Source organism: Panthera onca, chromosome F1 (assembly GCF_046562875.1).
Source record: "Panthera onca isolate mPanOnc1 chromosome F1, mPanOnc1 haplotype 2, whole genome shotgun sequence".
Classification (NCBI taxonomy): Eukaryota; Metazoa; Chordata; class Mammalia; order Carnivora; family Felidae; genus Panthera; species Panthera onca.
Window position 1 is genome coordinate 35441437 of NC_138355.1, and position 26806 is coordinate 35468242.

The 26806-nt window shown below is 42.0% G+C and overlaps 1 protein-coding gene across 5 annotated transcripts in view; it reads right to left on the bottom strand.

Annotated features, from left to right (window-relative positions):
- The window catches only part of HHAT (hedgehog acyltransferase), a 325652-nt gene that overhangs the window by 290607 nt on the left and 8239 nt on the right, over nt 1-26806 (bottom strand). Inside the window, exons 1-2 of one of the 5 annotated variants that reach the window (XM_081791895.1) lie at nt 22854-23012; nt 7677-7810 (exon numbers count right to left, since the gene is read on the bottom strand). In XM_081791895.1, the coding sequence (XP_081648021.1) occupies nt 7677-7767 (91 nt within the window). In that variant the 5' untranslated portion in view covers nt 7768-7810; nt 22854-23012. Of the gene's footprint in view, nt 1-7676; nt 7811-12137; nt 12235-22349; nt 22687-22853; nt 23013-26806 lie in introns of those variants that run through there. The other 4 variants (XM_078441115.2, XM_078441118.2, XM_078441117.2 and 1 more) reach the window with 4 other exon arrangements.

Consider the following 26806-nt stretch of genomic DNA (forward strand, 5'->3'; position numbering starts at 1 on the left):
TGGAAAATAAAACCACAGGCCAATGAATCTCACTTAGAAATTAACTAAAAGAAAAAAACTTGGAAACAAGGCATGTATTTGAAAATACCACGGTCAAAGGTTTGATGTAGGAATCCATATAAACTAGACTGCAAAATTTATTTCTTTAAAATATCATGTCAACAGCTTGAAAAGGGAAAACTACGCAATCATCTGTATAGTTGCTTTAAAAATGAATTCAACATTTATTGCTAATTTTAAAAATTTAGTAAAGGGGGCTAACCAGATTCATTAGCATGATTTAAAAAAAAAAAAAAAAGCAAAACTTACTCAATTTTTCAGTAATGGTAAAAACTATAGAGGGATTTCCATTAAAGTTAGAATTAAAAATTGGGTCACCTGGGTGGCTCAGTCAGTTAAGCTCTGACTTCAGCCCAGGTCATGATCTCACAGTTCATGAGTTCGAGCCCCGCGTCAGGCTCTGTGCTGACAGCTTGGAGCCTGGAGCCTGCTTCGGATTCTGTGTCTCCTTCTCTCTCTCTCTCTCTGCCCCTCCACAGCTCATGCTCATACTTTGTCAAAAATAAATAAACTTAGGGGCGCCTGGGTGGCTCAGTCGGTTAAGCGGCCAACTTCGGCTCAGGTCATGATCTCGCAGTCAGTGAGTTCAAGCACCACGTCAGGCTCTGTGCTGACAGCTCAGAGCCTGGAGCCTGTTTCACATTCTGTGTCTCCCTCTCTCTGACCCTCCCCCGTTCATGCTCTGTCTCTGTCTCAAAAATAAATAAACGTTAAAAATAAATAAATAAACTTAATTTTTTTTAAGTTAGAATTAAAAATAGCATTCTTTCTCAACTACTACATTGTTCTAAAAGTCCCGGCTAAACAATAACAGAAGAAACAAAACCATTAGTATCAGCTGTGGATGATATTGTCTAAACACAAAAATCAGGAAAAATCAAAGATAAGTTAATGGGACATTAAGAGAATTCAATAAACTGTTGGAATACAACATACACAAATCAAAATAAATACCTTTAGACCAGAAATAATTAGCTACAAGTTACAGGAAATACAATAGGAAAATTTCCCAATCATAAAAGGAAAAAAAAGAAAGAAAGACTCTGAATAGAAATTTTTGCAGGACCTATTATGAAGAAGGCCAGGAAACTTTATTGGGGGAAACAATAGACCTTGAACGCACAAAGAAAAAATACCATATCCCTGGGTGAAAAAGTACAATATTATAAGAATGTTAATTATTTACAAATTAATTTCTAGGCTTACTGTAATTCTAATGAAAATCCTGTTGAGATTTTTTTTAGAATAGTTTCAAATATGTATACAAGAAGAATAAACCAGTAAGAATAGCTAAGTGTGGAAATGAAGAAGGATGAATAGTAACTTACTCTATCAGATACTCAAATATTTTATAAAGCATTTTTAATTAAAACCGTGCAGTTAATGATGTGTGAACTGATTGAGAAATCAATGAAACAGAGAAGACATGCCCACCCCTCAAACAATCTGGGGTATATGTAAGAATTTAGCAATGATTGGGCCGCCTGGGTGGCTCAGTCGGTTAAGTGCCTGATTCCTGATTTAGGCTCAGGTCATGATCTCACAGTTTGTGAGGTCAAGACCCACACTGGGCTCTGTGCTGACAGCATGGAGCCTGCTGGGGATTCCGTGTCTCCCTCTCTCTGCCCCTCCCTAGCTCGCTCACAGCCAGCGCGTGCTTGCTCTCTCAAAAATAAACATTTAAAGAAAAAAATATTAAACAATGATCAAGACTGCATCATAATTCAATATAGAAAGAGTTAATTGTGTTTGGTTATCTATTTGGGAAAATTTTAATTTTTTCCCCTTCATATGATATACCAGATACATAGGAGATGGGTTAAAGAAGAAAGCTCAAGTTGCTGAAATACAAGAAGAGAGATGTTTTCCAAAAGAAGTATTACTGGCACAACCTTCCTGGAGAAGGGGAAATCTGTCTAAAACCTTAAAAATATTCATGCAGTTTGACTCTATGACTCCTCTGGAAATCCTTCTTCCAGAAATGCTTCTGAGAAAAGCTATCAGGTACAATACAACAATACAAAGAGATTCCTTATAAAATAACCATTCAACTCATACAGCTGGAACATAATGGAAGAGAGCAAACCCAAAGAAACAATAAGGAAGGAAATAAAAGCAGAAATCAATGAACTGGGGCACCTGGGAGCCTCAGTCAGTTAAGCATCCAACTTCAGCTCAGGTCATGATCTCACAGTTCGTGAGTTCGAGCTCCACATCGGGCTCTGTGCTGACAGTTCAGAGCCCGGAGCCTGCTTTGGATTCTGTGTCTCCCTCTCTCTCGGCCCCTCCCCTGCTCCCTCGCTCTCTCTCAAAAATAAACATTTAAAAAAATTAAAAACTAAAAAAGAAATCAATGAACCAAGAAAAAAAAAAAAGGAAACAACTGAGAAAATCTAATAAAGCCACAAGCTGAAAAGATTCATAAGCTCTCTGGCACAGTTGATCAAAGCAAAAAACTAGGAGGAAGGGAGGGAAGGAGGGATGAAAAGACAAACAAGGGAGGAAATTAGGGAGACAGTGAAGGAGAAGATGTAAAACAAAATACACAATAAGAGAGAAAAGCAAACCACAGAAACAAACTATTTTAAATACGAGTATTACGAACAATACACTAACCAAACTGAAAACCCACATAAATGTATAGATCCTCAGAAAGCTACAAAATGTCAAAATAGGTCCAAGAAGAAATAAATTTGAACATAAACCAATAAATAAATTGAAACAGGAGTCTAAGACTTCCCTTCCCAGATGTTTTCCCAGGTGACCTCACAGCATTCAGGTTTTCACAGATAATTCAACTGTTTTCATGTCAAGAATTACACCAGACTGACATGAAAACAACAATATACGGCCCTCTTTTAGGTGTAAGCGTTAACAGAGCTACCACATGGCATAATCTCCTCTTTCTTCATGTTAAGTGTATGCAGAGACATAAAAGTGTCCTACATCTACTGAACCACGAGGGCATAAACTTAACGCAGTAGGTCTGGATTAGCCACAACGTTGTCGAGCGCCAGGGGAGAGGTCACCAAGCATAGCAGATCACCACCACCCCACCCCACGTATTTCCAGATGACTTGGAGATGCTCTACACCTGGTAGAGTCGGGAGGAAGAAGGGGTGCTCTGTTCAGTCCCTGCTGTGAATTTACCAAAAGATTCCATTTGACTAAGGCCATTAAAATCAGTCTGCTGTCCCTAATGGCCTGGCAACCGTGCTTCCACAGACAGAGCGCAGTGAACAGGATGCCTGCTCTATGCCCAGAGAAAGCAGCCGTGCAGATGCCCACTGGTGGCATTTCACTTAACGGGTAAGTTTTGAGCCTGTAATATGTTCTAGGCACTATATTTGCTCCAGATACAAATGTCCCAAAAAAGTTTACAGAAGACAGTTTTCCCAGTGACCTACTTCTACCGTGTGGGTAAACAGCACTTTTTCCCAAATTAGACAGTAAGACAAACAGTAAGTCAAACAGCATGACCACCTCTGGGTCAGCTGAGGTGTAGAAAAGCTTTGTGCTATCCACAGAAGGATTCCCTCCACCCCGATCCCAGCAGCTCCCATGACACAGAAAGGGAAAATTTTATTCCAGTGGGATACAATTTTAAAATTTAATAGAATAGACAGAAGAGCTTCCTCTTTTAAAGCAAGGTGCTTTAGGAATTAAATTATCAATAAATAGGAGAGGCAGAATCGGATAAAATATTGGGGCTAGAGTTGGACACATTGGAGTTTAAACCCAGTTCCATTGGAACTTATTAGACATGTTACCTTGGATAAATTACATTTTTCAGCCTCTGCATCCTCATCTGGGTAAAGAAGTACAACACCCATTGTGGTAAAGAGACTCCAAAGATGACCACCATACATTCCATGCACAGGCGTGCTGCTCCAGCCATATGGAGGTAGAGTCTTTCCTCCCCCTGAATCTGGACTGTGCTGTGGTTTGTTTTGACCAATAAATGAAGTAGAGGTGAGCTGTACAACTTCCCAGGCTGAGCTTCAAGAGATCCGTAGCTTCTGCTTTTGGGCACTTGCAGTACTCCCTCTTGAACCCAGCTGCACTGTTAGGAGAAATGTAAGCCATGTGGAGAGCCATGCAGACAGAACCTCTGCATGCTAGCTGACAGCCGCCCGCTGAGGTCTTGGCCAGCCATGTGAGCGAGCCACCAGATGCCTGCAGCCCCAGCTAACACAGAGCAGACCTGCCCTGCTGAGTCCAGGAGAGGTTTGCTAAAAACAAAGTCTCACAGACCACAAAAATGAATTAGTGTAATCCATAACATCAATAAGACAAAAAAGAAAAACCACATGATCATATCAATAGATGCACAAAAAGCATCTGACAAAATCCAACACTCATTTATGATTAAAAACTCTCAGCAAACTAGAGATAGAAGGGAACTTCCTCAACTGGATAAAGAACATCTACAAAAAACATACAGTAAACATCATACTTAATGGTCAGAAAGCTTTCTAAGATCAGAAAAAAGGCAAAAGTGTCCTCTCTCACCATTCCTTTTTAATATCATAATGGCAGTCCTACCTAGTGCACTAAGAAAATGAAATAAGGTATACAACATGGAAAGGAAGAAATAAAACTGTGTTTGTATGCAGATAATATGAATATCTATGTAGAAAATCCAAAGAATCTACAAAAAAAAAAAAAAAAAAACTCCTGGAACTAATAAGCAATTATAGCAAGGTTGCAGGATACAAAATAAATACGCAAAAGTCAGTTGCTTTCCTACAGATGAGAAACAAACAAGTGAAATTTAAAACTGAGAACAATACCATTTACATTAGCACACCAAAAAAGTGAAATATCTAGGTATAAATCTAACAAAATACATACAAGTTATATGTTAGGAGAACTAGAAAACTCTGATAAAAGAAATAAAAAAACTAAAAAGACAAACTGAGAGCTATTCCATGTTCATGGATATTGTTAAGAGGTCAGTCTTACTCAACTTCATCTATAGAGTCCATGCAATCCAAACCAAAATCCCAGGAAGCTCTCTTGTGGATAATGACAACATGATTCTAAAGTTTATATGGAGAGGCAAAAGATCCAGAATGGCCAACACAATATTGAAGGACAAGAACAAAGTGAGAGGACTAATATCACCCAAATTCAAGACTTATTTTTTTTTTAAAGAATACTTAGTCTAATTTTTTCTCAATGTTTATTTATTTATGAGAGAGAGAGAGACAGAGCACTAGTGGGGGAGGAGCAGAGAGAGAGGGAGACACAGAATTTGAAGCAGGCTCCAGGCTCCGAGCTGTCAGCACAGAGCCCGACACAGGGCTCAAACTCACAGACTGTGAGATCATGACCTGAGCCAAAGTAAGACTGAGCCAGCAGGTGCCCCCCCAAATTCAAGACTTATTACAAAGCCTTATGACTCAAGAGACCGTGGTGTTGATGAAAGGACAAATAGGTGAATGGAACAGAATAGAAAGCCGAGAAAAAGACCCACATAGATACAGTCAACTGACCTTTGACAAGGAGCAAAGGTAATACAACAGAGAAGAGATATTCTTTCAACAAATGCTGGAACTAAATGTCCACATGCAAAACAACTGAATCTAGATGCAGACTTTACACTCTTCACAAAAAATAATAGCAAATGGATATTATAGATCTGAATATAAACACTACTGAATCCTTAGAAGATAAGGTAGGAGAAAATCTAGATAACCTTGGCTATGGGAATTACTTTTTAGATACCAAAGACACAATGCATGAAAGAAACAATTGGTAAACTGGACTTAACCAAAATTTAAAGTATCTGCTCTGTAAAAGACACCATCAAGACAGTAAGATGACAAGCCACAGACTGGAAGAAAATATTTGCAAAAGACATGTTATCCAAAATACACAAAGAACTATTAAAACTCAAAAAGAAAATAAACAACCCAATTAAAAAATGGGCAAAGACCTGAACACCTCACCAAATAAGACTATATATATATATATATATATATATATATATATGTATGTGTATACGTATATACACATATACAGTCTTATGGCAATAAGCATATGAAAAGATTCTCCACATTACATCAGGGAAATGCAAATTAAAACAATGAGATACCACTTACACACTTACTAGAACGGCCAAAATCTGGAATACGGACATCAATTTATGGAAAAGACTGCCTCATAAGGTGAAGCCTCATGATGAAGACGGCAGAGGGACATGGTAGAAGGAGCCAGCTCTCTGACGCTATCTAGACACAATACGAGGCTTGTAACAATTATGTTGGAGGCTGTGTTTCTGTTGCCAAACGTGTCTTCAAAGTAATAAATATACCATATCATAGGGCTGTTCTAAAGATTAAATGAGACAAGATACAATACGTGAAGTATCTAATACAGTGCCTGACATACAGTAGGTTAGCTCCTCCTACATGGGCCCTGGGAGCTCAAAGGCTCCAGTAGGGGAATGCAAATACTTGGCCAGACTTGAGAAAACAATAGTGCTCATCTACTTTAGATGATCCATCTCTGCCACCAAGTTCCTGACTCTGAGTGAGACATATGTAGAATGGGAGAAAAGTCAATCCTGGTGATGGACATCCAAATCAGTCCGAGTAATATAGAAGGAGGTAGGTGTTCAGGACAGAGCACTCTCAACTTTGCAATTTTAAGTGGACTTTTCAGCATACTCTCCTGTCTTCAAGATAAAGACCAAACTCCTCAGATCAATATGCAATGTCCTTCACAGGCTCTCCCTACTTTTTGATCTAGGCTCAACTCCAGCCACTGTCCCCTCACACTCTACACTCCAGTCCTCCCGAGGGGTTTGTAGTTGCCAGACCATGCTATGCTTCCTCACACCCCAAAGGCTTGTCCATTTGCTTGCAAACCCATCTCTGTCCACAGATCCTCGGACGCCTTCTCTACCTTCCTGGCTCCTGTTCTGCCTTGACAAAGCCCAGAAATTATCATCTAGGAAACTGTCCCTGACCACGCAAGAGGCCATCTTGGTCCCTCCACATTTCTGTCTCCCATTCTTCCACAGTATGGGAAGTTTTAGTGGCACATGGCCACCAAGCTAAGGACAATGTTCCCCAGTTTCTCAGCTGTGGCCATAAAACCTGGTGCTGGTCAACTAGGGGTAAGCAGAAGTGACAAGGGTAACTTGCCCAACAGGAGGGTTTCCATACCCCTTCCTATGGGCTGAAATGCAGATTTAGTGATGATTCTTCTTCAACAAGCATATGAAAATCACTAAACACAGCAGAACGAAAGGATGAAAGGAGTCTGGGCCTCCAACACCTTGAGCTGCCTCCACATATCTCAGAAGCAATGAGGGTGGAAGAGAAACATAAGAGGTTACTGCAGATCACCTCCACAGCCTTCAATGGCCATTGAATCAAACCTTCCTATTACAGAAGACCAGCCACCGGATCCCCTCGAAGTTCCAGGATGAGGGTGGAAAATTGCATTGATTCAGGTCATGGACTCAAAGTGTCCCAGACAAGGGAAAGCAAAGCAGGGTCCAAGTTATCCCAAGCCCATTAGACAATTTTTCTGACTCTTCTACCTCTGAGTACTTCCTTCCTCCTTCCTTTCTTGAGAGAAGTTCAGGAAAGCTGGGGTCTTACCTCTTGAGACTTTGTAAACTTCATAGAAAGAATATAAGTGGAAGCCTAGTGAAGCAAATAGGTAAAAAGACAGTTCCCATCGGGGCAGCATTGCTCCTCGTGACAAAGGGTCTTGGCAGACACACTGAGAGTTTCTAGGAAGAGAAACAGAAATAAAAACATTAAGCCACGGACATGACACTAAGGAACAGAATCTTATCAGTTCACTTGCTCTCCTAAGGACCCATCACTATTTAAGGTGATTCCTTCTGCCAGTAACTGTCTGCATCTTGCATCCAACATGCACACATACACATACACGCACACACCCTACCTGCCCCAGGTTGGGCAGGTCTTCCCTATGAGCTCCCACAGCACCCCATCTGCCTCTGCACCCCAGACAGTTGTGTGTTCAATGCCTGACACGCCTGCCTCCCCCTATGGGGTAAGCGTTTGGAGAGCAGGGACCATGATTCACTGAGTCCCCAGTAACCAACATGGGCTGTGGATTGTAGCAACAAGGGAATAGTGCTCCATGAATAATAAATGGCTTCAAATCCTGAATAGAAGAAAAGTACAGATCTCTAAAACTCTTCTAAGCCAACAGCTTTAACCTCCTCATTCTCCCCTTCAGATGTCATCTGAAGTCGTTTATATGAATGGATGAATGAAAATTACTGTCTTCCATCTTGTATAAACTTAAGGGAGGTGAATAATGTGACTCCCATCAGCTATGGCAGACACTGCTAGCAGCCCACCCCATAATATTTAGTCTCCCTTCCTATACAGTAATGGAATTTTTAACTGAACGCATGGATGCTAAGCTCAACTATATAGTGTAGCCATGTGTGGGCATTTGAATAGTCCTGGGTGGCTCAGTTGGTTAAGCATCCAACTTTAGCTCAGGTCATGATTTCATGGTCCGTGAGTTCGAGCCCCACATCGGGCTCTGTGCTGACAGCTCAGAGCCTGGAGCTTGCTTCAGATTCTGTGTCTCCCTCTCTCTCTGTCCTTTCCCTGCTCATACTTGGTCTCTCTGTCTTCTGCTCAAATATTTGTGTATAGTCCTGCGTAGAAGGCAATGATCATCCCCTTCCTGCTGGGAAAAGCTGGAACAGCCACATGGGGACAAGAGGTGAAAGCCATGTGGAAAAATAAGATCGAGAAGCCTCAGTCCCTGACTCCGTGTACCACCTCACCCCCAAAACTTCCCTGGACCATTTATACCTATACTATCAAATGAAAGAGAAATGCACTTCCAGGTTGTTTAAGCCTCTGCTATTCTCGATCTCTCTCTTACGGCAGCCATGTCTATATTCTACATATTATTAGAGCAGGTGATAGGAAGTCCTAAAATTCTTCAAATGAAATCATCAGCTCCCAAGCAACAAAAAGTTAGTTAAATGGCTCACATTGTTTTCCTTAAGCCTCTCAAATATGTCTCACCGTGGATGCCAAATTAAAATAGGAGCAAAATTTTAAGCCCCAAGAAAATACTTCCTCATATGGGACAGTAATGCCAAAATCAGAATTCATACATTATCTCATTTTCACAATACCCTAGTGAAGAAGGTGGAGCAAGAGAGACAGGCAATTCACAGATGACAAATGTGAAACAGGATAAGGCCCCACAGTCAGAAATAACTGAGCCAGGGCTCAAATCCAGGTCGTCAGACCACTGGGCCCCCCATGCCTCCCCTCAGCCACGGCTAGCCCCATTAATGCCCGTTCACAAAGTTACTTGTCCCTAGAGCCTGGCTCAAAATCCGCCACGCCCAAACTCCTTTCTCCAGGCTGAGACAGCAGAAAAAAAAAAAAAAAAAGCACTTCGGCTTTCATAAAATAGAAGGCCAGAAGTCTGTGGTCCTCCAACCAGAGTGCCCCTTGGTAATGACCTAAACGCTGCTCAGGCAGTTTGGTCTCCTGCAACTGAAGGCATCCAGAAGTAGGCACTCGTGCTTTCAATCCCAAACACTCAGCAACAACAACACCTTCTCAGGTCCCCCTGCTATTTTTCAGAACCACTTCTGGCTTTAAACAATTCTACTCACACTTCATTTTTAAATACCTGGCATCTCCTAGAAAACTTCAGAATTTCTTTCTGGAACTTTGTGGGAATATGGTAATCTCCACTTTAGTGGGAAGTTAACTTTAACCTCTGGGTTTTAGGAGTCTCCTTTCAAAGGATGTTAGTATTATATTGGATGGTCTCCTCACCTCATTAAGAATATGTGATTAGTTGGGGCGCCTGGGTGGCTCAGTCAGTTAAGTGTCCGTCCGACTTCAGCTCAGGTCATGATCATGCGATTTGTGAGTTCGAGCCCTGCATCGGGCTCTGTGCTAAAAACTCAGAGCCTGGAGCCTGCTTAGGACTCTGTGTCTCCCTCTCCCTCTGCCCCTCCCCCATTTGTGCTGTGCCTCTCTGCCTTTCAAAAATAAACATTAAAAATTTTTTTTTACAAATATGTGACTAGCAAGGGCTGAACTCCTAAAAATGCTACTGAAATGTGAACATAATCTTAAAGATTAAATGAAAATTCTAGAAGCCCTGCTGTTCAGCAGCTTTTCAGGGACACTGTCTTCTAGGACAATTCCTCTGCATTAACAAGTTAACTTTCGGGGAACTAGAAACACTTCCGTTTTTGGTGCTCTTCGCTGTACTGTGTATATCTTGCAGACCCACACAAAGATACACAGTCATGAGCAACAAAGCGGCAGGGCTGTATCTTCACATCTAAAATTTGGGGACTGGACTAAATAGCCTCCATCTGCCAGCACGCTGGGAAATTCTGCACCAAGCAGACCTAGGGGGGAGTCCCGGCTCTGCCATTTGCTGGCTGAGGAACTTGAGTGGGTCACAACCTCTTAGATAGGTTTCCTCATGGGGCTGTTGAATGAATTAAATGTAAAATGCTTCTCCAAGGCCTGGCACAGAATTAGTACCCAATACATATTAGCTACGATCCGTCCAACAGGACCAGTTAGTGAATTTAATTCCTCAGAAGCCTACCTCGCCAGAGCCTGGTTTTTCTTCCTGAGCTGATGAAATATCACTGACCCTCCGTGGGGCGTGGCCATGCCCTCTGCTGCTGAACGGCATCCCCAGAGCTCTTGCTAAGGTCTCACACCTTGTCCACACCCCAGCCCAACCCCAGGCCACCAGACAGCAAACACACGGTCCTTGGAGGCCACCTGGACAGCTTTCTGCCCAACACATCTTCCTCACCACTACTTTGCTAATCCTCAAAGGAATTACATGCATACTCCCTCCTGTCTTATTTCATCCCTCACAGTTCCAGGAACGCCACCTCAAAACTCTACCACACAGGCACTCAAGTGTCCTTAACAGTCCTCTCCTCCCAACACCACTCTTTTTAACTCTTGCCCACCCATCTCAAGAAAATTCCTGGGGCACCTGGGTGGCCCAGTCAGTTGTTAAGTGTCTGACTCTTGATTTCAGCTCAGGTCATGATCTCACATTTCGGGAGATCGAGCCCTGCATCAGGCTCTGCACTGACAGCGTGGGGCCTGCCTGGGATTCTCTCTCTCCCCTCTCTCTCTCTCTGCCCCTCCCCAGCTCTCGCTCTCTCACTCTCTTTCTCTCCCCCCTCTCTCAAAATAAACAATGAAAAAAAAACAAAATTCTTCTCCCTGGTGTGTTCTTCCATATTCATTTCACCTGTGCCCTCAGAAATGAAATCAGAGTAGATACATTTTAAAGCATTTAATGACCCAACAGCATCAAAGAAAAGGCAAGTTGGACATTGGAGAATATAACTAGAGCTTTTTTAAAATGCACAAACCCACAAAGGTGCCCAAACACTCTCAGAAAATTCTCAAGTTTCTATTTCTCATTCTCTAAATAAGCATGTTCTTTAGGGATGGGCTATCACAATGAAATCAAAGAGGTCCTTCCTCAAACGTGTAGGTAACACTTTGCTGTCCTTCACGCATGGATCCAGTCCTGCAGCAGCATTAGCAGCTAAGTGGGCATCTGTGAGACCGCCTAGAAACTAATCACCATTTGTAAATTACTTCTGCAGGAAAAGCCAAACTATAGCAGTACAGCCTGTGTTTAGTAAATGTCTACCTGATCAATCTACATACACGAGGCTGTACCATTCATACATGAGAGCAAAGGAGGGATGCAAAGATGTATGACAGGAGAGGGAAGTGTCTGAGAACACTCCCACCTTAACGGGAATATTGGTCAGGACTATGAAGAAGCAAAAATGTAGCTAGTGGAGGTGAAGGGAAAGCAAGAGCCATGTGGCAGAGGGCCTTAAACATACAGGATTACAAATTTGGATTTGATTTGCTGAAGAAACCTCAGGCTTGTAAGCCAATCGAACTATTTGAGTGAAGCTTCAGGAAGAAGTCCTTTGACGCTGTGGTAGTGTAGAGGCAGAGAGGGCAGCGATTCGGGTGGAAGTACAGAGAAAGTGCTAGAACCAAGCAACACAAAGGAAAATTAAGTCGTACCTAGCTTGAAATTAGTCCAGGAGGCAGGAGGATTAAAGAAGAGGAAAACTACGAACACAGAACAGCAACTCCAAGCTGGAAGACCAGAGTATCTCAGAGCTAAGTATTATTGATGATAGGAAGATATCTGAGGTAAACGAAGACAAAGAGGTAGAAAGGACATTTAACATTAGGTGTTGGAAGGAAATCACAGCAGGTTTCTCTGGGATCAAAGGGAAAGAAGTTAGACTGGAGTAACAAGGAACTTTACCTACATATTGGGGTGCAAGAGCCCCTGAGGCTGGGCATTCGAAAGAAGTATTTATCTGGGGACTGTAGAACTCAAGAGACCCACGGAATAAAATCTTCGCTGTAAAAAGGCAAGAATTCCTCAGCTAACAGTTTTTTCTATACCGAAGTAACTCACATTTGCATTTACTTTGTAATTTAACACTCCACCTGCTTTCAAAGATACCATCCACTCTAATCCTCACCAGGAGGGCTAACTGTTAGCTCTTTTTCAGGAATCAGAATCCTGCTTGGGAGGGGTGGGGGGGGGGGGCAGGCAGCGATCTGCCCAAGCACACAGAACAGCCAGTGAGGAACAAAAAACGAGAACCCAACTTCCCAGCTCCGCTTTTACAGGCAGAAATCCTATTCCTTAATCTTGGCAGAGAAGCATAGCTCACTATGCCAAACCCCAAACTGTGCATAAACATAACTTGTGTAAGATGCTTTGCCCCAGCGATTTCCAATACCACTTTATTTTTGATGCATGCAACAAATGGATTCGACAACCACTTCCATTTCAAACGTTTCCTGCTCCTCAGTCTTGATACCTAGTACTGAATGAGCTATAACCACATATCCACATGCACCAGAGGACTGTAACACAGCACTCTTAGCACTGAGCTAACAATCCTTAGATACCAGCGTCACCACGATCACTTCTACCAACTAACTGTTGCTCCATGTCCTAAAACTGAAATCTTCCTCCAATGGCTTTTCTTATAGTTCGGTAACAGCTGTACTATAGTAAGTGCCAGTTACAGGTTATCTATGCTAAGAAAGAACTTTACAAGGATTAGCCAATCGTCACAACAACTTTTTGAGGTTGCTACTTCTGGTACCCTCATTTAACACAAGCAAACTAAACCAAAGCCCAGAAAGGTCAAGAAACTTGCCCCAGATCAGACAGCTAATAAGCAGCAGAGCTTAGCTTCATACCCACCAAGTCCAACCCCAGAGCCTTCCATCAGCCACCTCCCTATTCTTACAGAGTGCACCAGATTCATTTTTTTTTCAAGGTCTATGATGAAACCAATCTGTCAGGAAAGCTAGAAGGTAATACAAGCTACACACAAGCAAAAGAAAATTTTAAAGTTATATGTAATTAGATACTCCCTTTAGGAAGAAAAGAAAATTTGTAAATCAACTAGATGTAATCAAAATACACCCGAACCATCTAGCTCGTACATTCCTTAAAAGATTGACTGAAGAAGACAAACTAAACCAAACCAATTTACTCAGATATAAGAAGGGGGAGTCAGCAGTTACACAGAGATAAGGGCCAAGTAAAATTGAAATCATTCTAAATTTAGGAACAAATTTAGCACTCTAGAAGTCACAAAGTAGTAAAAGTAAAAAGAGCATGTGCACACTGAAATGACGATGACTTTCAAGAAAATGAAATAGTAGGGCAATATTCTAACACAGTGGGAATAACTGTTATGAGACTTGCTCTTTTCTAGGGTCCCATTTGATGAAACAGAAACTTATTTTGCAGAACATAAATTACAGGGCTCTCACCAGGAAACCAAATCCAGACACACCGTGTCTTCTCACATCAGTTTTCCCCAAACCCTACATAAGAGTCTTCCAAAGAGTCTTATTCTTTTACTCGTGCAACACTAACGAAAAAAACCACTTCTCCAAACCCAAAAAACCCTTCACTAACACGGGGATGATTAGGTGGGTTGGAGGAGGTCTGCTGGACTGGGCAGAATGTCTAATCACAGAGTATTTTTAAATACACACTAGTTCCAAGTATGCACCAAAACCTCATGTATCGGTTTTGTATCACTGCACAATAAACAACACATAGCGGCTTAAAACGACAAAGATCCATTTTCGTCATGATTCTTTGGGACGCGATCCAAGCCATTCTGCTGATCTTACCAGGCATCACTCACGTGACTAAGTCACCACACAGCTCAACAGGGACTGGAGGGGCCAAGATGACCTCACCCGTGTCTAGCGTCAGGTGCCCGCTGTCAGCTACGGGCAGCGGCTCTCCACGTGGGCACTCAGTAGGCCTGACCCTTCACAGCATGGTGGCTTCAGGGGTTCAAAAGATCAAAGGCAAATGGGGCAAGGTCTCTTAAGGTGCAGGCTCCAGAATTCACAAAGCCTTTTCTTGGTCAAAAGACCAGTCCAGACCCAAGCAGGAAGAGAAGAGCGATTCCATCTAATTTTGAGAGCACAGCAATGACAACTTCAGAGGGGGCAGGGACACAGCCTACCATTCCAGTATGTCAGAGTTACTAATACATCAATTCCGGAAAGTTAGTGGGAAAACTACAGTTCACAAGAGAGCTTTAGTACACGTCACAAAAGTTGTTATTTTGTATATAAAATGAAAAAAAATACATGTTCCCCAGATCAGAATTTCAAAATCAGTAGGGCCCCTACGGCCATCTGGTCTCATCTCTAGCCAGTTTGGGAATTCCTTTTACTATAACCTACCTATTTCCCATAACATCACGAGGCAGGGAAACGTTTTCTAAGAGGTCCTGATTATTATCCTGCTGTTTCCTCAAACTGTCAAAAACCATCCCCTCTATTTTTAAAAAACCTTCTGCCACTTAGTCTGATTGTACCTTCTGGAACCAAAGGCATGGAAGCAGGGTCACAAGAGGATTTAGAGATGGCTCTGGAGTGAGAATGCCAAAGTCCAAATCCCAGCTTTGCTACTTTCCAGCTGTATGCCCTAGGACAAGTTGCTAACCTCTCTGTGCCTCAAGTTCCTGCTCTATAAACAGGGATAACAGCACCCCTCACGGGATGCTGTGAGGATTAAATGAATTTACAAAGAGATAAACAGTGCCTTGGGCATAGTAAGTTCTAAAATGCTATTCTTTTTGTTTTTAATGTTATTGTTCTTATACTAAAAAGGCTTAATTCTTCTCTCCAATACTCCTCCTTTGAATATTTAAAGACAATTAATGACACACACTCCATCCCAAACCCTCTTCCAGGGCACACATCCATGAGTCCTTCAATCATTTCTTCAGTGACTTGGTTCCTAGACCCTTTACTATTCATTCAGTCAATTGTCTCTTTATAGTATGGGTACCTAGACCTGAACTTAAAACTCCAGATGTGGCACAGAGAGTAGGGCAAGACCATCACTTCTATTCTTCCAGAAACTACACTTCAAATAATGAAGTCTTAGATGCATTTCTTCATTTAACACATATCAGTGAGCTCCTGAAATTGAGGGACTGTGCTATTTATGAAGACAAAATATAAAATCCCATCTGTGAGATCCCCCAAATAGGGCTCTCCCAGAAATGCCCATGTGCTAATCCCTGGAACCTGTAAATATACTTCCTTACAGATCAAAGGTATTTTGCAGCCATCATTAAGTTAAAGATGAGGACATTATCCCTGATTATCCACACAGACCCAATGCAGTCACAAGGGTCCTTCTGGGAGGGTCAGAGTAAGGGACCACAAGCAAAGCAAAGCAAAGCCTCCCCTCGAGCCTCCAGAAGGAACAGCAGCCCTGCCCAGCCATTTTGGACTTCTGACCTTCAGAACTGCAAGGTAATAAACTTGGGTTGTTTTAAGCCACTAAATTTGTAGTAGTTTGTTACAGAAACAATAGGAAACATAACACACCTGCCACTTGCGAGAAAAGTATCTAACTGAAAGGATTTACATTTAAAAAATCAGAATTTTTTTTTTTTTTTTTTTTAAGTAGGCTTCCTGCCCAGCGTGGAGCCCATTGTGGGGCTTGAACTCACAACCCTGAGATAAAGACCTGGGCTGAGATCAAGTGTCTGACGGACACCTAACCAACTGAGCCACCCAGGCACCTCAAAAATCAGAATATTTTTAATCTGCTATAAACTTAAATTGTCAGAAAATTAAATCTAAAACAAAATTTTTGCATTCAGTTCTCAACTTGACATTTTTTAGTTTCTACCTCACACTGATATCAGTCTTAATATCAAACAGAGCTCTAAGTCTTTTTATATCAACTGCCATTAAGCCATACCTCTGCTGTTAAAGACTGCCAAAAAGGAGTCACTTTTATAAATCCCTAGTTCACAAAAGCTACTGATGTGATATTATACTGTCTCCACTGAAAATTCTCAACCTGTTTTGAGCCTTTTTAATCACCAAGAGTCATGCCAACTATGTCTTACACTCCCCAGATTAGGGGCATCTGAATGAATCAAAAATTTTTATAATACACTATTTTAAGTAAACTTTGTATTAAAATGTACTTAAATTAAAATTAAGACTTTCAAAAAGCAGACTCACTCCAGTAATTGCCTTCAGATTTAAAGCAAAATGCCTCAAAAGTCCTGTGTGTCCTTTCCTGTAACTCCACTAAAGGTCACCACGAGCCTGACTCCTATCGTCCTAGTTTATTCAGTTGTGCCTGGCTTTGAACTTCATATAAATAGAATTACATAGCATTTACTCTGTTGTGTCTATTTCCTTTTTGTTCAGCTCTTCTTTATATATTTTTTTAAGTTTATTTATTTTTGAGAGAGAGAGACAGTGAGCATGCAGAAACTGGAAGGAGTAGACAGAGGGGTCAGGGAGGGAGAGAGAGAATCCCAAGCAGGTTCCATACTGGCAGCGTAGAGCCCCACGAACCGTAAGATCATGACCTGAGCTAAAATCAAGAGTCAGTTGCCTAACCACCTGAGACACCCAGGCGCCCCTCTTTTTGTTGAGCGATATGGGAGGCTCATCCATGTTGTATATGAGTCAATGATCTGTTCATTCTCATTACTAAAGAGTATTCCACTCTATAAACTACTCTGCATTTATCCATTCTACTGTTGATGAACATGTGGGTTGTTTCCAACTTGGGGCCGGTATGAACAGTACTGTTCTGTCCATCCTCTTACACGTCTTTCAGCACACATATGTATGCCTTTACTACTGTGTTTATCTGAGGATGGAGCAGCTGGGTCATAGGAGATGTGTGTGTCCAGCTTTAGTAAATGATACACCAATTTCCAGAACATTTGCTCTAATTGTTATACCCATCAGCAACATAGGAGAGTTCCAGTTCACCCATTACCCAACCAGGACAGGTATCCCCCACTTTTTGAAAGTTCAGGTTATGCCACTCCACTTTTACAAAAGACCTACATTAGTACCCGTTTTTGTTAATCAAAAGAAATCCCAAGATGATTTTTCACTTTTACGAAAAAAAGGCAAAAAGAGAAAATGGCATTGTGTTTGTTTTGCAGCCAAGCACCCCAAGCAGCAAAAGTGGCCCCCCTCAAGCTCCTTCCCAGGGAACTACACTGAGCATCTCAGCATCATGCCATCAGAGCTTTGAATTGTATCTGTGGGGATCTGTGCTCGATCTTGATTTACATCATGCCTTCACTAGCAAAATGTGTCCTAAGGTACCAGAAATGCCTAGAGGACCCTGGGTGGCTCAGTTGGTTGGGCATCCAACTTCCACTCATGTCGTGATCTCACAGCTCCTGAGTTTGAGCCCCAGGTCAGGCTCTGTGCTGACAGCTCAGAGCCTGGAGCCTGCTTCAGATTCTCTCTGCCTTTCTCTCTGCCCCACTCCTGCTTGCGTGCATGTGTTCTTTCACTCTCAAAAATAAACAATAAAAAAATTTTTTTTTCTTAAGAAAAAGCCTAAAAGGGGTTATTTTGGGGGTCTGGGAATGCTCAAAATTTTTTCCATATAAATTAATGGTTAATTGCTTCTTCGCTTCAGGTTACAAAAGATTTCACAAGAACAATCTGCTTTCAGATATTGAGGGAAGCCTGTACTTAGTCTACCTTTTTTTTTTTTTTTTTAATATTTTTAAGAGAGAGAGCACAGGCAGGGGAGGGGCAGAGAGAGAGAGAGAGAGAGAGAGAGAGAGAGAGAGAAAATCTGGAGCAGGCTCCAGGCTCTGAACTGTCAGCACAGAGACCAATATGGGGCTCCAACTCAGGAATGGCAAGATCATGACCTGAGCCAATGTCAGACACTTAACCAACTGAGCCACCTAGGCGCCCTTCACAGCCTGCTTTTAACCACTCTGGTGACTATAGAGTAATGGCCCACTCTAATTTTAATTTGCATTTCCCTAATTACTAATGAAGTTAACCCTCTTTTCATGTGTTTAAGAATTGGGAGATCCTCATTTAGGAAGTGACTTGCCCATTTTTCTACTGGGCTGTCCATTTTTTTCTCAATGATTTGTAGAAGTTGTTTCTAAATTCTGGGTATAAGTTCTTTATTGGATATATGTATTACAAATATTTTCACCTATTCCCTAGCTTGCCTGCTCACTCCCCTTATGGATTCTTTAGATGAACAGAAGTTCTTACCAATATTTTCCATTTTGTGTACTATTCAATAAACCTTTGACTGTCCCTAGGTAATGAAGATATTTTACTTTGCTTTCTTCCAGAAATTTTATTATTTCAGCTTTCACATTTAGGTGTAAGATACAGCTTGATTAATGTTTGCATATGAGATGAGATGATTAAGATTCATTTTGTCCATATGAAGATCCAATTGGCCCAGCATTATTCACCGAACTGGCCATCGTTTCTCCACTGCACTGTGTTGTCTCTTTTGTCACAAACCACACGTGTGAGCCTGATTATGGATTCTCTACTCAGTTCCATGGTCTGCCTAGCATTGTGCCAATACCATATTAACATAACACATATTGATCTAGTCGTCCAAATTTGCTTTTTCTTAGATTGCCCATAATTTCCAAATAAATTTTAGAACTGGCTTATCAACTTCTCTTTTTAAGAAATCTGCTAGAATTGTGACTGGGATTGTACTAAAGCTGTAAATTTATTTTCAGAGCAATGACATACCCTCCATTGTTTAAATCTTTAATTGTTTGCAATAATGTTTTAGCTTGCAAAAAGTTATCATGTATCAGTGTTGGATTTTGTCAAATATTTTTTCTCTTTATGTGAATGTGGTTAAATTACATTTATTTTCTAATGTTAGCCAAAGCTTACATTCCTAGAATAAGTCCAAATTGGTCATGGTTTAGTATCCTTCTCAGACTGTTAGATTTGATTTACCAATACATCATTTTGCATCTTTTCCATGGGACTATGGCCTGTAATTTTCTTGTAATGTCCTTATCAAGCTTTAGTAACAAGGTTATGCTGGCCTCATAAAAGCAGCTAGGGAGTGTTCCCTCTTTTTTTTTTTTTTTTTTTTAATGTTTGTAATATTTCCCTTATAAAGCCATGTAGGCTCAGAAATTTTGCTTTGGAAAGGATTTTAACTCCAAATGTCATTTCTTTAATAGATACAGGAGTACTCAGCTTTTATCATGTCTTAGATAAGATGTTTTATTAAAAAGTGCCCATTTCGGGGTGCCTGGGTGGCTCAGTTGGTTGAGTGGCCAACTCTTGATTTCGGCTCAAGTCATGATCCCAGGGTCATGGGATAGAGACCCACGTCAACCCCCTGCTTGGAATTCTTTCTCTTCCTCTGTCCCTCTCCCCTGCTTGTGCATGCACACTCATGCACGCATATGCGTGTACACTCTATGTGTGTGTGAGTGTGTGTGTGTGTATAAATAATAAAACATTTTTAAGGCCCATTTCATCTGAATTTTCAGCCATTACCAAAACTATTCACAAAAACATCTTAAAATCTTTTACATGTCTGTGGAATATACAGTGATAACACCTTTTTCTTCTCTGGCACTGGTAATATCATACACCATTAAGGTTCATGCCCACTCTCAAAAAAAAAAAAAAAAAAAAAAAAACAACAACAACAACAACAAAACCTCCCCTGGGGGTGCCTGGGTGGCTCAGTCGGTTGGGCGTGAGTCACTCACATCTCATGGTTTGTGAGTTCAGAGCCCCGCATCGGGCTCTGTGCTGATAGCTCGGAGCCTGGAGCCTGCTTCGGATTCTGTGTCTACCTCTCTTTCTCTGCCCCTCCCCTGTTCATGCTCTCTCTCTCTCTCTCTCAAAGATGAATAAACTTAAAAAAAAATTTTTTTTAAATAACCTCTCCTGTACTATATGACACACACCCACTATCACAAGAATATTCTCCAGCAGCATTATCCATAGAAGAGGCAGAGCAAGTGGAGTATGTAAACAATCCGGCAATTCCCTCTCAACAGCTTTTATCACCAGAAACAACCACACCTGAGTAAAAGGAGACACTAACTGAAAGTTAATAGGTATTTATAATGCTCTAGGGTGGCCAGCAAGCACTCAGAAGAAAAACACCAAGTAGGGTTTGTAACCTAGGATACCCACCTCCAAGGTGGCCATAGGGAAAATTCAGGGGGCCATGAACCTATAAATTCTCTCATACATCTTTATTTTCATGAACCTCTAACTGAAATGCAGGATTTCATTTACTATACACGTGTACAACAAACCATACTAATAAGAGCAGTTCTGGCAACTTCGTCACCAGTAAAAGTCAGATACTTTCATACCATAGTGCACCTGCTGCAAATACCTCGAAATATCATTTAGTGCACCTCCAGTCCACCTGGAGGACTCGGTTGAATGTGCAGCTTCAGCTCAGATCATGATCTAGCAGTTTGAGTTCAAGACTCACGTCAGGCTCTGTGCTGACAGCTCGGAGCCTAAAGCCTGCTTTGGATTCTGTGTCTCCCTCTCTCTCTGCACCCCCCCACTTCAAAAATGGATTGAACATTAAAAAAAAAATTTTTTTTTTCTAGGGGAGCCTGGGTGGCTCAGTCGGTCAAGCATCCGACTTTGGCTCAGGGCATGATCTCATGGTTTGTGAGTTCGAGCCCTGCGTGGGGCTCTATGCTGACAGCTCAGAGCCTGAACCCCACTTTGGATTCTGTGTCTCCCTTTCTCTCTGCTTCTCCTCTGCTCACACTCTGCCTCTCTCTCCTTCAAAAATAAACAAACATTCAAAAAATAATTTGAAAATTGGCTTCTCCAGGGGTGCCTGGGGGGCCCAATGGGTTAAACATCTGACTCTTGGTTTCACCTCAGGTCATGATTCATGAGTTTGAGCCCTGCATCAGGCTCAGCACTGACAGCACAGAGCCTGCCTGGGATTGTCTCCCTCTCTCTCAAAAAAAATAAACTTTTTTTAAAAAATTGGCTTCCCCTAACTCCAAAAAGGTCCATGGCAACCCCCCTCCAAAAAAAACGGGGAAAAACCTACAAGGAATCAAGGATTTCACGTAAGTTAGGAACTCTAGTGCAACAATTAAGGAGCACCTCACCTTGGCCAGGCCCTGAGCTGCAAGCAGGAAACACACTGATAAGTACCACCTAGGCTGACTAGTTCCTGATGTTACCAGAGTTCCCACAAACATCTAGCCTCCCACAATAATAACTGCTCTCTCCAGAGACTTGGCCTTCACCTTAGTCTATCTAACCTGCTTCCCAAGGAGGGAGCTAAATAAGCAGTAGATACAGCACAGGCTTTGATCTAGAAAAGGGAGTGTAAAACTCGGCCCTGAAATTTACCAGTTTGTGCCACTGGCATCTCCTCCCAGTCTTTTCTTCTGCTGTGAAAAGGGATAACACCATCTATCCTTCCCAGTGGTTTTAAGGTTTAAAAATAATAGGTTTAAAGCACCTGACAAGCGCATCGTCATTGTTAACATTAGTTGAATCGTTCAGGTCAGAACTGACTGTCCCTATCCTCTACTAATTACAGGGACTGCCACAGAGAAAAGTGAGAATTATTACAGGAAAGATGGAGCATTACGAATGGAAGGAAAAAAACACTGTACTTATAAAAACCACCACCTCTTCAGTGAAGCCCTTCTTCTCATGTTCCCATCGCACTTAATCAAGTAAGTACTTGTTAGCACCTAAGTGCCTAGCTCTGCGAATGAATGAGGAATACAACATAGAAATATTGAGTCTCATTTCCATAAAATGCAAACCACCAAGGACGCCAACTTCTAGTTGGCCCTGATCCAAGAGCCAGGAACCAAGGAAGCAGCACATTTCTTAACACCAAGGCCACCCCAGTACCTGGCCCGCCCACTTTGGTGAGAACTGCGGGGAGGAGGGCCTTTCCAAGTAAAGACCGGTGCCCCTGGAGGCTAGACTTCGAAGAGGGAAACTGAGTCTGAAGAATAGAAAGCAAAATAAATCTCTAACTTTGGGGTGGGGGGGGAGAGCACTGGAGCCGCAGCAGTAGGGCAGGCGCACGTCTAACACCGCCGAGGAGACCAGAGGGAACCAGGGACCAAGCCCGGGGAGAGGCCGCTGGCGGGGACGTGCGCGGACTCGGCGGGGCCTGCGGGAGCCCCGCCACCGCGCCCGGAGGCCGGCCTGGCACGGGGCGCAGGGCCCGCCGCCTTTGTCTCCACCGCGCGACGGGGAGCCTCCTCTGCCCCGCCCCCGGGCACGGAAGCAGGAACCCGAGTAGGAAACGGAAAGCTCCTGGAGCATTTGTTTCTCAAGGGAGTACACCGAAGCACGAAAGTCAACACCTAACCTCCCCGGGACCCGCTGCGGTCCCCGGCTACCAACCTCCGGGCTGTCCCGGGCAGCGGCGGCGGCGTTCACGCGCGCCACGAGTCCCCAACAACCCTCTCGGCACTTCCGAGTCCCGGCGGCTGCGGCGGCGGCCCGCTTCCCGGGAAGCCGCCCTCTTCCCCGGGAGCGGCGGTTGGAGGAGCTGCCCGGCGCACGTGCTCGGAGAGCGCGCCCCCGCCGCCGCGCCCGCGCGCCCTCGGCTCCGGGCGGCCCGGCTCGGACACGCGCAGCGCTCCGGGAACGGGGACGGCCGGCCTCTCGTCTCGGGTGTGCGGGGCTCCGACGGAGGGGGACCCCCGAACTCCCCGGCTCGCCCGCGCGGGGAGGGCCCGGGTTCCTGTGCTGAGCGGCGCGCTGGCCTGTACCCTAACCGTTTGCTAGTTGCAGGCTAGCACTTTCGGAGCGGAAATCACCTGAAACTCCAGGTGGGCTCTAAATCCAGCCCAGTGGTCCCCACGGGCGAGAGGAGGTGGCCTGGTGGGGTGGAAAGAGGGCGGCCTTTGCGGCCCGGCTGCTTGACCCTCTTGCCGGGAGAACTTAGCCCCTGTGAGCCTCCCAGCCCTCCTCCGTCTAGCGGAAATAAGCTCCCCTGCTTTCCTGGAGAATAAGTAAAGACCGAATGGGATGAACGGTATCACCTGTAAAGCAATTTACGAAGATAATCACCACTGCAAAACTGTATGTCAGTGATTTAGAATGGGCTATAAAAACTAGAAGCGACTTCTGAGCGCTGTTACCCAGAAGACGCCAAGTCTGCCAGAGTTGCACAGATTTACCTGAGCAAGAGAATCACCTGGACTCTTGTTAAAATCAGAGGCTTCTGGATCCCTCTTCGAACCAATGGAATCAGACTCCCCAGGGAAGGGGTGTCTCAGGTGGCTCTATGTAAATGTGGATAACTCTGCCTTAGGCAGCAGGGAAACACAGAGACTCTAACTTTAATCTAGCAGTCATTGAAATAGTCCAGGAGGTTATCTTTCTGATTGCAAAATTCTCTGAGAAACTAGAGTATAAACTCTCTCAGAGCAGGAACTATCCTCTCTTTCAGCTCCCACCATCCCTGTTCCCAACGGCTAATATATGATGGTGTTAGGTAAGCAGGTGTTAATATTCCAGCCCCAAGTAGAAGTGCCAGATGTATCAAATAAGAACACAGGCTGCCCAATTAAAATTGAATTTCAGATGAACAGCCAATACTTTTGTAGAATCAGTATGGCCCATGCAACATTTGGGATATACTTACACTTTAAAAAGTATTCGTTGTTCATCTGAAATTCAGTTTAATTGGGCATTTTATCTGGGAACCCGCACCCTCACAGAAGAGAGTGATAGAGTAACAGCTCAGGTAGTGGCAGACTCAGGGACAGGAATGAGATTCCTACCTTATTTCTAAATGACATTAGCAGACAATAATGTAGGTTCCCTGTCATTTACACTTAACCCCTTTCTACACAACATATTCACCTGAAAAAAAAAAATAAATAAAGGCAGATGTAATCCTAGGTAAATTAGAAACATCAGTCGAAAATAGTCAAAAAGTAAAGGGAAGCAATAGACTAGGAAAAGTATTTGCAGGCACTATGATACAGAGTGTTAGTATTATGTATGGATTAAATAGGAACTCATTTGAAGTCAATTGCAGATGGCAAGTCACAGAAATAAGGAATCCAGTAAAAAAAAAAAATAGTTGGGATATACAATTAGGAAACAAATATATTGCAAAAAGCTTCAAGAAATGCAAAGTAAAATAAGAACACATTTTCACATACCAACTTGGCAAAAATTAATAAATGACATTAAAGACTGGCAAAGGTGCTGTGGGATAGCACTCACACACAACTTTTCACGTAGGTAATGAATTTGGTAATATCAAAACCCTTCAAATGTATCAAAACTCCTAATGTTTAAACTTTTTGAATTCTGTTTATGGGAATAAATCCAAAGGAAATTATACATAATGTAGAAAAATGCTCTTTGTGAACAAAGATTTTAGTTTTAACTTCTATCATTTTTATTTATTTAATCACAAGGAAAATATATGATAATGTATCTGAATTTTCCAAAAATAAAGAAGTAGAAATTAAACTAAAATATATGCACTCTTCAATCTACTAGATACACAGGTTTTTAAAATAATGGTTACTGTTCATGTATGATATGACCAGACTATATATTTTTTTAAAGCTATGTGTGGAAAAAAGACTGGAAATGACTAGAAAGGAAATAAGGTTAAATTTGGGTGGTGGGACTTGCTTTATTTTTAATTTTTCCACATTTTTTATTAAACACAAATTAATTTTATAATAGAAGATTAATGTGTTACCCCTGAAAAAAACAAAAAACTTTTCTTACCATAAAGTTAGTTTTATGGACTCTAGAATCTCACTTTTACATAATCATATACTGAATGTTGAGGCTGTCTAAATATTAAAAGCTCCTTAAAACATTTTCCCTAAAGATAAACACCTTAACAAACTCTGCATGTTATCTGTTAACCTAGGGACTATCCTTAGCCAATTCCTAGTCCTGTGCTGAATTTCTCAACTTAGTCAATCACATAAGTATATGCAAATTAAAGTGCCATAAATATTTCATAAAATTCAGCAAGTCATATGAGGCCTTGGGTTTTTCTCCCCTTGAATTACGTTCTGAAAAGGGACAAGCTTAATAGCATTGACCTTTTTATTTTTTATTTTTTGGTAGTAAAATACACACATAACATTTACCATCTTAACCATTTGTAAGGGTACAGTTCAGTAGTGTTAAATTCATTCACGATGTCATGCAACTCTAGACTCTTGCGACTCTGTACCCATTAAACAGTAACTCTCTGCTACCCTCAGCTCCTGGCAGCCCCCATTCAACTGTCTCTGAATTTGACTTCTCTAGGTACCTCATACACATCAACCATACAGCATTTGTCCTTTTGTGAGTGGCTTATTTCACTTTGTATAATGCCCTTAAGACTCAGCCTTGCAGCCTGTGTCAGAATTTCCTTCCCTTTCAGGCTGAATAATGTTCCACTGTATGTATATACATTTTTATCCATTTATCTGTAGGTGGACACTTGGGTCCTTTCTACCTTATGGCTGTTATGAATCATGCTTCTATGAACATGGGGATACAAATATCTCTTCTCTGAGACTCTGCTTCCAATTCTTTTGGATATATACCCAGAAGCAGAATTGCTGGATCACATAGTAATTCTATTTTTAATTTTTTGTGGAATCACCATACTATTTTCCATAGCAGGGGCACCATTTTACATTCCCACCAAGAGTGCCCAAGGATTCCAATTTCTCCACCTCCTCACCAATGCTGTTATTTGCGGCTTTGTTGGTTTTTTGATAGCAGCCATCCTAATAGGTGTGAGGTAATATCTCATTGTAGTTTTGATTTGCATTTCTCTAATAATTAGTGAGGTTGACCATCTTTTCGTGTGCTTATTGACCATTTACATGTCTTCTTTGGAGAAATGTCTATCCAAGTCTTTTGCTTGTTTCTTAACCAAATTATTTGTCTTTTTGTTGTTGAGCTGCAGTTATTTCTATTATTTGGGATATTAACCCCTTATCAGATACACGATTTACCGGTATTTTCTCCTTTTCCATGGGTTGCCCTTTCACTCTGTAGCCTAAGTCCTTGGATGCACAGAAGATTTTAGTTTTGATGAAGTCCAGTTTACGTAGTTTTTCCCTTTGCTTGCTTGGGCTTTTGGTGTCATATCCAAGAAATCATTGCTAAATCTACTGTCATGAAGCTTTTCTGCTACATTTTCTTCTAAGAGTTTTATAGTTTTAGTTCTTAAGTTTTGGTGATGGATCCATTTTGAGTTAATTTTTGTATATGGTGTAAGGTAAAGGTCCAAATTTATTCTTTTGCATGTGAATATCTTTTGCATGCAGTTTTCTCAACACCATTTGTTGAAAAGCACAGACATCTTTTAA